This window comes from Spinacia oleracea, chromosome 5, assembly GCF_020520425.1.
Source record: "Spinacia oleracea cultivar Varoflay chromosome 5, BTI_SOV_V1, whole genome shotgun sequence".
Lineage (NCBI taxonomy): Eukaryota > Viridiplantae > Streptophyta > Magnoliopsida > Caryophyllales > Amaranthaceae > Spinacia > Spinacia oleracea.
In genome coordinates, this window is record NC_079491.1 from 44,815,922 (window position 1) to 44,828,587 (window position 12,666).

A 12,666-nucleotide genomic window follows, 5' to 3' on the forward strand; every position below is an offset into this window, starting at 1 on the left:
ATGAAATCAGATTTATGATGGAATCTAGAACATTTAAAATTAAAAAAAAAATCATAATTATACGTTAATAAACGTGCCAAAATCCAAACGTAACAAACATTTTGAAACGGAGGAAATATTTTTTAAATATTAACTTTTTATAATTTTTTCTTATCCATAATGATTGATATTTTTTTATTTTTTTTTTGTTGCGAATGAGCCACAAGAGCAATACAATATAAATTACAAATGGGGGCGGGGGGATTCGAACCTGAGACCTATTGTACACAGGCCCTCAGTCTTAACCACTAGGCCAAAACATCATTGGTCCATAATGATTGATATTAGTGTTTGAAATTGTGCATTGGCAAACGTGCCTAAATAATTGTATCATTTAAAAAAGGTCCGAGGATTTAAGAGATTGCCTAAACCCACTCGGTAGGCCACTTCAAAGCTCCAAGTAAAAACACCATACGTTTCAATGGAGGTTATCTCGCGCCTCACCTTTGCTTCCGTTTCTTATCCCTTCATTTCTTCCAACCTTAATCCAACACCCATGCTCAATTCTTTCAATTTCAGGGTAAAATTCTATCCTTCTCGTCAATTTATATTTCTTTCGTCCATAATTTCTGGCTTGATTTTGTTATCCGAATTAATTATGTATTGTAAATGGCTATATGATTTTGTTATCTGAATTAATTATGTTTTGCAAATGGCTGTATGATTTTGTCGTACTTAATGGACAGTAAGTTAATTTATGTTTTGATAATTGACTAATGTATAATTTTGGCTTTCTGGGTTTAGCGGATGGGTCATTGGCTAACTCATTGGGCTGACATTGCATACATCAGGAATTAATAGTCACCTTGCTAATCACCCCTTCTATCCGGAATTAATAGTCATATTGATAGTGTAATTTGAACTAGATGCAACTTATATACTTCGTATTTGGGAGGAATTTCTTCAAGAGTTGTCTACGTAATGCAGATTTTTAGATGGAGGACATGCTTGTATGGGTTAGTAATTCAGCATTTGTTTGCTTAGTTTTATCATATCTTCAAAGCTTTTTTGTTTTTTTTGAGGTTATTCATTAATGTTTTCTTGTGAATACACCCAATTTGGGGCACTAGAACCACTAGTTATGCATAAATATTTGGTAGTAGTCTTGCCGGGAGTAGTTTATTAACTTGGGATGGTGCAACTGATTATTTTAGTTTCATCTATTGTATGCACATTGGAATAGTTAATTTGTGTGATTTGATGTAAATATGTGTGTTTCGTTCTCGTGTTATCTCTTAAGAAAAACATATGTGTAGGAACTAGGAAGTCATTTCTTTATCGGAGAAATCTTAGTTTCTAATAATGTTTGGATGTCCAATTCTGAATTTCGAGGACAGAAAAGGAAACTAATATGAAAGAATATAAGATAGTTGAAGTAGAAATAATCACCCTGTCTTTTTTTTCCTCCTTTTATTCTTCAGAGGTTTATCATGTTACTGACTGAACTTTGTAGGTGCTTTCCTGGAACAGTGCCCCCACAAATGTTGCAGAAGCTCATCTCCACCGCCTTTTACTGAGGAAATTGAATCCTGCTAATGATCGGGTTGTTGGGATCTCTAACTTTGGTTGTTCATGCCGGTTAGATCTTTGGCCAAGTTGGAGACGTCATAAGAGGTTATTTTTCCAGAATGGTGTATCTACAATAAGGTGGGAGGTCAAGAAGTGCAGTCCCAAATTTTATAAGATAGTCAGCAACTATGAAAAATGCAAACGTCATATCTATGTCCCCTTTGTTCGTTTGGTTGTTGGAGTTGTATTGCTTATGTCTGTTTCCGTAGCTTTAAACCAGGGCCCATCTTGTAAGTTTGAATTATGAAATAGCTTGAAGAGATTCGGAGGTCATTTGTTAATCTCCAGATGTCAAGTCTCATGATTATTCTGCAGGGTCCCTTTCTGAGGAGAATCGAATTTTCCTAGAAGCGTGGAGAACAATAGATCGTGCTTATGTTGACAAAACTTTTAATGGACAAAGTTGGTTTCGCTATAGGGAGAATGCACTGCGCAATGAGCCGATGAACAGCAGAGAAGAGACATGTACGTGTATTACTTTTTCTCTGCTATTCGTTCCTAAAACAGTTAACGTAAAATTTGCAGACCAATTTGTTTTACAAATGCTTACATGTATAGTAACACAATATCCACTATAAAAATGGTACGTTCACCTCAAGAATTTACCTATGATCTATTATCTTTGCTATTGTTTAAGCTTTGATAGTTAACCATTTATCTGATTTCGTAGTTTGATAGATGTCAAGAAAAAGTAACTTGTCTTTGTTGGAATACTAGAACTATTTTATGCTTTTTAACAGTTTGCCAATAGAAATTCCTCATATTTTTGCCTATTTTAAACAGATACCGCAATAAGAAAGATGGTTGCTACACTGAATGATCCATTCACTCGTTTTCTGGAACCCGAAAAATTAAAGAGTTTGCGGGTATGGTTTGGATTTCATTTGTTCTAATTTGTGACTTTGTCATGTGTGCTTCATATTCTACTGATTTCGAAATTTGAATGTACCTTGTGTAACAATGTTAAATAATTTTTGAAGTGTTTTATATCCTTCCTTGAAGGCAGTCTGGAACTCAGAGTTCGCTTACGGGTGTAGGGATATCTATTGGCCCCACCGCCGTTGACCAATCATCCACTGGATTAGTTGTAATCTCAGCTACTCCTGGGGCTCCTGCCAGTAGGGCCGGCATCTTGCCTGGTGATGTAATATTGGCAATTGATGATGCAAGTACTGACAAAATGGGCATATATGAGGCAGCAAATATCTTACAGTGGGTTTTCTTGCATCTATTGGCCTCTTTTTGTTAATTTCTACTCTCATGTTTTGTTTTATCATGAGACATATCTCTTCCCCTTGTCTCTCTTTAGTCTTTGATTCTTGTGTACCTGAATAAGTTATCACATAGTGTTTATAATTGCCTGCCTCTTGTACTCTGTCTACTGTTGTTAATAGACAGTTTATTACTTCTCTCCCCTTTTATCTGGTGTTGACTTGATGAACTTGCACAACTCTGTAATTAGCTCTTGGCTGGTCCTGTATGAGAAACGAGCAAGAAATTATATTCTCTGAAATTAGATGCAAGCAGGTAGCATCCTGGTTTTGGGCTTCTGCATAATGTGGAGTAGTTTCTTAGACTTCTGCATTTTCCTACCTTCGGCCTTCTTCACCAAAGTGTTCCTTTATTTCCAAATAGTAGAGGATAAAGTGATAAACTGGTATCTTTGAGCTGTTCTCATTTTATGTGCCTTACTCATTTTCTTTCTATTATATACTTCGTATATTGGAAGCAGCACTAGAAGGGGAGATATATTTGCTGCTTTCAAGTTTCAACTTCTGCATGTGAATTTTTTTGTGGGTTAAGATCTCGTCAAATGTTTTATTACATATATCTTTCTTGCGCTAATGTTGTTTCATGTTTTGTGAATTTGTGATGGTTTGGGGTGGATTCATTGTCTGTTATCAGCTCATGTTTTCAATATACTGCTGAAAACCCATAGCCATAGACTCATAGCTTGTGATTTTTATTTGAGTTACCTTTCCCTTGTTTAAAAATGGAAAGTGCTAAATGATATTGACTTTCAGTTTTCGTTTGTGATTTGTAATACATCCCCTTGATGTTATGACATGCATCCCTTAGTTTCAGATTTTTCATGGTCTTGTGTAGTAGGGACACAGGTGTTGATGCTTTTGGATCACATTGTTAGTGTATATGGCTGGAACTAATGTAGCTGACACATAGGTAAGGAACGCCCTATGGGGAAGCGGGTGTTAGTGTGTGTGGGGGGGGGGGGGGGGGGGGAGGTGTACCTTGTGTTCTTAAGGAGCCTAGAACTTCTACAGTTACTTCATATTTTTAATGAGATATTGCCTTCCTTCGGTTACCGTGATAGTTTAATTCCTGCAGAAGTGCAGATATTACTTAAAGTTGGTTTCCCTTATGAGTTTCTAAGATATGCATCTAAATTTCTATTACGTAATTGATTTACGTATTTAAATAGTTTAAGCTTCAATTTAGCCATGAACTTCGGAAGAAGTTGCGGTAAACATCAGCAATAAGTCAATAATTCTCTAGTTTGACTCTAACTTGCTTAGAAGCAGGGGCGGATACAGTGTGTACCAAGGGTAGACACTTGCACACCCTGTTGGCTGAGGTTAAAACATTAATAAGCAGATAAAACTCATGGAAAGTAATATGGTTTGCTGGTAAAAGAAGCCTAATGATATGCACTAGACCTGGGTTCGAATCTAGGCTGCCAACATTTAGTAGTTTTTTTTTTCGCTCAACAACTTCGTACTTGTCTTCATTAATTTTACCAGGTTGCTCTTTTGAGAGAAACTTGTCATTAATATGTAATTTTTTTTGCATACCCTCTACTGCAATCCTGGATACGCCACTGCTTAGAAGCAATTTGGTGTGTGGGCATTGGTCGTATATGAATTCTGAAATATCAGGGAGGGGATTTTCTAATCGTTCTTTTTACTGATCCTTTTTGTGAGTAATTTATTTGTCACCCACAAACTCGCTTCTAAAACAGTAAAACTCCACTCCTAAGTTTAATACTTTCATATTGTTTGTGTCAACCTAGCAAGATCTCTTTGTATTGGGCCATTGACATACTATCTGTAGTTATATATTAATAGTTGGGTGTCCCTGCATGCTGTTTTGAAGCGATTTCTTTTATAGAATCATGTACCAGCTGGCGTTCTTTGTCTAAAAATCTTGTATGCAATTTTAGATCATCCAAGTTCCGGAGTGGTGTTTGACATCTGTTACCAACTGAGTTTATTGGTGTATAGGAAACTAAACAAACAAATCTCCTCTAATTCTGTTGGAATATTTCTTGAGTCATTCTAATGAATCTAATTAAAAGCAAAGCCTGCTTTCGGAGCTACGAAGACTGTATAACTCGCTCACTTCTCAGTGAGTTGTGAATTAGTGAATCGCCAGATTGCATGCTCTCAGAGGTACAAATACTGAATAACTTTGATCACTTCTCTGTGAGATGCGAGTCAGTGAATCGCCTGATTTACTTACCGAGTGTTTAAGATTAGTACCAAAAATTGTATCCTCTGATGTCAGTTCTCTGATCACTAGATGCAAATGTTTGTCTAAGAAACTTTTGGCTTGGAAATTATGTAGGTTAACTTAAGATAACTAATTGTGAAAGCAATAACTAAATGCCAAGTTGAAAAAGGAAATTAAGAGCGGATTAACTTTACGTAGAGCACACATCCTTTGTCAGGCTATCTGGAATGAAATATCAATTGGAGAAGACCATTAACAGCACTGAAAGTATCAGAAATGAATTACCTTCTTTATGTTTTTTTGGTGCGAATGAGACACAAGGGCAATGTAAATTACAAATGGGGGCGGGGGGATTCGAACTTGAGACATATTATACGCATGCTCTCAGTCTTAACCACTAGGCCAAGACATCATTGGTACTACCTTCTTTATGTAATTATCCTACATCAAGAACATACCATGTTTCTCTCTTAATCCGTAATAGTTTTCAAGCATGTTTGTTGTGTAGATTACAATTTTCTTTTGATGCTTGATTCAAGGTATGCTGTTTAGTGATTGTTCATATTATTGCAAACTGATTTTAAAATGTTCAAGCTTCGTGCAATGACTGATTGATTGTACATGCAAGTCTACTACAGGGGACCTGATGGAAGTTCTGTTGATTTGACTATTTGCAGCAGGGATGAGATAAAACATGTGGTGCTGAAGTAAGTTATAACTGCTAATTTATCAAATACTACCACACACTCGGTTATCTACAGACTATTTTCTGTTCCAATCCTCTATTTGCTATAGTTAACTGCTAATTTAAGGCCGTAATGGCGTAATGTTATCCGATCAGTTACTAATCTAACTAATGAACGAAAACTGGTTCCAGGCGTGAGAGAATAACTCTAAGCCCAGTAAAATCCAGATTATGTGAGATGCCTGGTTCAGCAAAGGATGCTCCTCCAAAAGTTGGATATATCAAGTTAACATCGTTCACTGAGAATGCTTCTGGTGAGATCTTTTCTATGGCTTGCTGATTTATCTCAGTTTGTTATACAGAATTGATGTCTGTTTCTTAAGAAGCTCCCTGATCACTTTTCTGGCATCGTTGTTCTGTTTTATGTTATTCAGTTGGTAGTAATGGTGTTATTAAAACCTGTTGTGTGGTTTTTGTGTTCATAGATTTGTTTTAGCTACCCTGACTGATATGTAATAGAAAATACTTACCGTCCTATTTAGCAAACAAGGAATGTTGTGTTTTGTATTGCTAATGAGTCATTTTAAGAATTATTTTCATAATACACATGTAATATGCTGAGTAACAGACAATGCTTACGCACAACTTCCATGGGTATATGCGATTATCTTTTTTCTGACTGTTCCTTAAATGCAAACATTCCTTCCAGATGCAGTAAAGGAAGCTATAGAGACACTTAGAAGTAACAATGTTAATGCTTTTGTGCTGGACCTTCGAGATAATAGGTGACAGACTTGTATTTTTCTTTTTAAGCTTAAACATAAAACCATAACGCAGCTTTCACAATTTGTTTGATTTATGCAGCGGTGGTCTCTTTCCAGAGGGAATCGAGATAGCCAAAATTTGGTAAGCCCAATAGTATATGCATATTTACCACGTGTTTTGTATATAATCTTCTACTATTGGTGTGTTTTTGCTGATGTGAATTGATTCTGAAGTTCTGAACTAGTACTGACTTTCCTAAGTGGTCAATTAAACACAAAGGGGGGATGCTATATAAATGTGTTTGTCTTTGTAAAGATTCTGTTATTCTTTGGCATGCATGCTCTACAATAGAAGTTTCCATCTGTGTTCATGTGGTTTTTTAATATGCATCCTGAGAATCTGGGATGCCTATTGTCAACTTGGTTAGCTGTTAAAGCTGGACACAATAATTTTTGAATCTTTATACATTTGTTTATTGACCTATCTAGTATCTTGAGTATTATCTGTGGTAGGAGAAATGGGTTAAAGGGTGGAGGGTGGTGATTGGGAGGACAGAAGTTGCAGGAAAACAGAGAGGAGGTTGGAGTTGGTTTTTCTGGGGAAGAGTGATACTTTGTTGAATTGTTACCTAATTCCTTGAACCCCCTGCCAGCAGCGAACAAAAAAAGGCGAATTAATAAGTGAAAGTGGTACATTTTGGCCTAACTTAAAAATACTAGTTAACGAATTGCGTAGGCTTACGAAATACCTTACGGTGAATGAGGTACTAGAATAGGTCTGCTGGTGGCATGATGAAGCAGTGAGCTAGATTAACATTGCAATTCACCATATAATGGAGAAACAAAGGCCTAAGCCAAAGGACAGTAACTAACTATGTGGCAAGAACAAGAGAAAATGTAGAGAGAATGGAGGAAGAGGAAGAGAGATTTCTTATCATTTATGAATAATGGATGTTTACAGATTACAACTTTATTTATAGTTGGAAAATAAATGACTTAAATCAACTACATAAGCTGACATAAGCTTAAGGCAAAGAAACAGAATTGTAATATATTTCCTAAAGTTCTGGGAATGAATCAACAACTAACTTCAACTACTTATAACTCCTGTTACACGTGAACAACAGAGGAACAGGAAACAGACTGGCCCTAAACCTGCATAATGTTCTGAAAACTTGGCAGTATCCATGAGGACACATCTTATTCTCTATTAGTCAGGTGTTCGAGGGATAAGGACAAATTGTATTGCTTCATTACATGCATACTTTTCTTATTTGTTTCTTCTCTTCCCTGAATTAAGTATGCTCCTTTTTCAATGGGATCTTAGGTCATTTGAAAACAGCCCCTCTGTTATTGCAGGGGTGAGGCTGCATACATCCAACCATCTGACCTTGTTCTTTCATGGAAAAAGCAATTTTAGATGCATAGGGGTCTTGTTGATGTTTTCTTGAAATAATGACTTCTTTATCAGAAATTTCCACTTTGGTGCTCCAACAATTCCACTTTGTTGCCCCGAGTTTTAAACAATTTTTCACTTTGGTGCTTTGGGCTTTAAACTCTTTTTCTTTCCCTGTATGCCCTGAATTTGCAAAACCATTGGACACCAAATGAAACAAAGTTTAAAACTCAGGACACCAGAGTCGAATTATTGAAACCTCGGGCCAACAAAGTGGTTTTATGTCAAACCTTGGGAGCTTGGGGCAATAAAGTGGAAATTTTTCCTTGATGTTATTGACTTTGTTCTATTTTTCGTTATAAATTAAATCCATGATCTTATATATGGTGCTATCTAGGTTGAACAAAGGAGTTATTGTATATATATGTGATAGTCGTGGTGTTCGTGATATATATGATGTTGAAGGGAGCAGTGCTGTAGCTGGTTCAGAACCTCTTGTTGTTCTGGTAATCTCCTTTCCTTGTAATTTTTTCATAAGGTCTGATAATTGTATTTGGTTTAGTACTTTCCCTCACCGTTTCTACTATAAAGCCTTTCTGTTTTTAGGGGGTTACGTTGCAATTGCATACAAGACTTGTACACTGAGTTATACATGGTAGTTAGCATTTTAACATGTTATGCACGGATACTGGTATTTAAGAGTATTTACCAGTCTAACTATATGTATGTCCTGTGACGTTGTCATCGATATGATTTCAGTAGAGGTGGTGAACATCTATGCAATCACCCATACTTTTGTCTTTTAACACTCATGTTCATAACTTTATTTAATAAACCCACAAAGTTGAGATGATCTCATTCTAATTTTCATGTATGTTTTTGTTTTGCAGTTTCTGTATATTATTTGATGCAATTTTGTTGTTTGATTTAACCTTGTTTGAGCCATAATAGGTGAACAAGGGAACTGCAAGTGCTAGTGAAATATTAGCTGGGGCATTAAAGGACAACAAACGAGCAGTGGTATTTGGAGAGCCCACATATGGAAAGGGGTAGTTTGCCAAAGTTTCTTCTAGACCTGCTTAAGAAAGCTTTCTCAGGGTGTTTGTGTTTATAACCTTCTAATCTTGTGATTTAATCCCCCTTTTGTAGCAAGATACAGTCAGTTTTCGAGCTATCTGATGGATCTGGCTTAGCAGTCACAGTTGCTCGCTATGAGACTCCTGCTCACACAGATATTGACAAGGTGTTTGCCTCATTTGTCTTTCTCCTTCCCATGTTTCTGTCTGTTGTTTGATGTTCCTTGTGGTACATGGCTTTAACTTGTGTTTTCATTGATATGCAGGTGGGAATCAAACCAGATCATCCTCTCCCAGCATCTTTTCCAAAGGATGAAAATGATTTCTGCACCTGCGTCCAAGATCCATCGTCTACTTGTTATCTCAACGGCGTACAACTCTTTTCAAGATGACTATGGAAATGAATTTCTTCGGTGTTTTCCATTTGCGTTGCAAATTTTGGTTCTTTTAAAATTACTATTTTTTCAGGATGCTAGCCATCTCTGTTGTAAGTTTGTAACATCATTGGTTCCTTGTATATCTCTTCATCATCGTTCCAACATCATAGATTCTTTGTATATCTCTTTATCGTCGTTCGCGAAATTCAGCATGGATTATCTTTTATCAAACAATCTAACTTTGAGTAAATCTCTTTTCAATGTTAGTGTACTACTTATTCAGCCATGCCATTCTGGCCATGTTTCTCAACAAGTAGATGATCCTTAGAATTTCCTTCATGGTGTGTTTGGATACCATCATTTCATTTGAAATGAAATGATGGAATTGGCCCAAATACTTTGTTTGGAAATTAAAAGAATTTAGATTTGGAATTGACCCAAATCCAAGTGTTACAAAAATTATGCCCAATATTAGGAATTTGAAATGCAAAATAAACCCCTGTCATTTCAAATTCCTTTTATTTCTCACTCCCTTATCTCTCTCCTCTACCCAACAAAATGTTGACATTTTTTTTTACAGACTTCCCTTTCTCACTCCTCATTCCTCCATTGATGACCTCTCAAGCTTCTTTAATTCTCTCTCCTTCTCGAGTTCAACTTATGTCTCCTCATTCTCTCACTTACCTACAATTTCTCTCTCCTCATTTGCCTATTCTCTTGCCGGAAAATACAACGACGGAAGACACCATTAATTTGAGATTGATAGAACGGCGTCTATCGGAGAAAATCAAGGAAGATAACACCAATATTTTTGTTCCATCTCCTTCATTGTTCGTTCACTTTCTTTAATTTCATCACCGTTCGATGTCGTGGGCTATTTGCTGCCACCCTAGGGTCGTTTCTCCGTTTCCGCCGCTTGCCAACATCGCAACAAGATTGAAGACAACGACATTCCATAAGTCAGGATTTAGTGTTTCCACAAATTATCTTATTTAACAAGCTAATTTTGATTTCTTGTTCTGTATATGCTAATTTATAGTCCTATGAATTAACATAATTAATTTTTTGTGTTGAATTATCAAATTTTCTTTTTTGACTGTATCTTTCTTCATCAGATTCAGTTGAATGGTCATTTTTTTTTCTGGGATGTATTTTTTGTGTTTGTGTTTAATGAAGTACATAATAGTTATTTTACATGTCAAGCATTTTTATACAATTAAAATTCTAAAAGTTCAAATTCATTTGTTTTCAAAAAAAAAAAAAAAAAATTTGAAATTCTCATGTTTCTCAAACATAAAATTTGGAATTGAATTCCAAAATTTCAATTCCAGTAAATTCAATTCCACTATTTGAAATGAATTCCATTTTCCCAAACGCAACCTCAAATTGTGTTGCTTTGCAATATTTTCCAGAAATTCAACCAAGTACGTATATACTACGAGAAGTAATATTTAGTTCGTCTTTGTTTATTTGTTGGTTGATAATTCTAAATGTTGATTAAATTTCCTCAAAAATTGAAAATGAGTTCTTGAATGAAGACTAGTAATAAAATATCTGGATCCAAAAAATCTATATATACTCTAATAAAACACAGGGCGCTCAGTCTGAGGCTGACAAGTGTCCTAGTAAAATAAATTTTATTATATTTATAATTAGCCTATAAAATCTACTATAATCTACTACAAAATCTACTATAGAATATTCAATCTACTTTTTGGTTGTATGTTGCAAACTTACATTATTAGATATGTTAGAATATAGCTAGCAAATCTTTTGATTCTAGAAAAGATTTTATACGGTATATGAATTTGGTATACTATTGATTTAAGTGCTATTAAAAAATGGTTGTAAACTTAAAATAGATCTAACCAAATTCATGTATCGTATAAAATCTTTTGATATTGCCGTACAACTATATGCCAATAAAAAATTGATACCAACTAATTACTTATATTGAATTGTCCAGGGTTTGCAGCGTACTACGTACTCCCATAAATATACAAGACACGTATATCAGTTATTGAGTAGCATCTATATACCCTACTAAAAGACATGACACTAGATATGAAGCTGACACATATCCCTATCTTTTACGGAGTAGTATTTATTATTTACTTTTTTTTAACTTACATATATATCAAATAATTATTTAAGGTAATCAATATCTTTTACAAATCTATTTTATCATATACAAAATATTTCAAAAAAATAAAGCAATTTTATTACTTTGTCCTATTTAACAAGAGTTTCTAATATAATGATCTATTATTTTGTCAACCTTAAATAATTATGATTCCAAACTAATAATGTATAATATCTTATACATAATATATAACATTTTATAAAATAGATTCAACTAAAAATACAACTATTGAATGTGGAATAAGTATTACGGAGTATGATTTATATTGCTTGAATTACGTAATAGTCCAACTATTGAATGTGGAATAAGTGTAGATTCAACGTAATAATCTAAATACTTTGAATCTATTTTTTAAAACGGGTACTATATTAGGTGGATAAGCTTAGGCAATTGCAGAGGATTTCATGAAAAATCCTTTTAGTAATAATCTAAATGTTTGGTAAAGTTTTTAAAAATTACGGGTATATCCGTATCAAATATGGGTAATATATGGTTTCAATAATTGCAAACATTTTCGTAATAATCTAAATAAGTTCTATATTTTATGTTATAATAAACCATATTTTTTAAAAAGTATCTTTACAGTGGTGTTCCACAAGTACTATATATGATATATAATAAATAGGTAATGCGGAGTATATAAAAATATAAAATATATCTTTTATTTGTTTATATATATATATATATATATATATATATATATATATATATATATATATATATATATATATATAGGACCAGGTTCTGGTGAGAACCTCCCTTAAGATGAGAACTGTCTTACAATGAGAACCTTTAATAGTCGTTAGATTAAAACAAAACGAACGGCTGAGATTGAATCTCGCGAATTAAATGAATTTGAATGTACTTGGTTCCCTTCTCCCTCCTAATTGAACTGAAGTTTTCTCTCTCCTCACTCACTCGCGTCAATTTCTCTCTCTTCCCTCAATTTCAATAGCACGCAATCACACATCTCTCTCTTCAACGAAAATACACTTCAAAAATCAAAAATTATGTCGCAATTTCGCAAAGATTGCAGAGATTTTGAGGTAGTTTTACAGTATTCTTTCAATTTCTTTCGATTTTGTTCATTTGATTGTTTTTTTTATGTCCAATTTTCTTGAAATTAAACTCAACTATCTGCGAATTGTG

At 34.5% G+C, this 12,666-nt stretch overlaps 1 protein-coding gene across 1 annotated transcript; it reads left to right on the forward strand.

Annotated features, from left to right (window-relative positions):
- Positions 1–401: 401 nt before the first annotated feature.
- On the forward strand, positions 402–9,640 carry LOC110775944 (carboxyl-terminal-processing peptidase 2, chloroplastic). Its single transcript, XM_021980539.2, has 13 exons — positions 402–559; positions 1,493–1,838; positions 1,924–2,073; positions 2,392–2,474; positions 2,615–2,820; positions 5,715–5,783; positions 5,954–6,075; positions 6,471–6,546; positions 6,626–6,667; positions 8,319–8,427; positions 8,873–8,970; positions 9,071–9,164; positions 9,264–9,640. Exons 1-13 carry the CDS (start codon positions 461–463, stop codon positions 9,387–9,389), a joined length of 1,620 nt encoding a protein of 539 aa, XP_021836231.2. The 5' UTR covers positions 402–460; the 3' UTR covers positions 9,390–9,640.
- Positions 9,641–12,666: the final 3,026 nt, after the last annotated feature.

What these genes read in the sequence shown, in the direction of transcription:
- LOC110775944 (XM_021980539.2), top strand. Translation starts at nt 461, where the DNA reads ATGGAGGTTATCTCGCGCCTCACCTTTGCTTCCGTTTCTTATCCCTTC. An exon ending in GTTCACTGAGAATGCTTCTG is followed by an intron (nt 6,076 to 6,470) that starts GTGAGATCTTTT and finishes CATTCCTTCCAG; the next exon opens with ATGCAGTAAAGGAAGCTATA. An exon ending in GAGCCCACATATGGAAAGGG is followed by an intron (nt 8,971 to 9,070) that starts GTAGTTTGCCAA and finishes CCCCTTTTGTAG; the next exon opens with CAAGATACAGTCAGTTTTCG.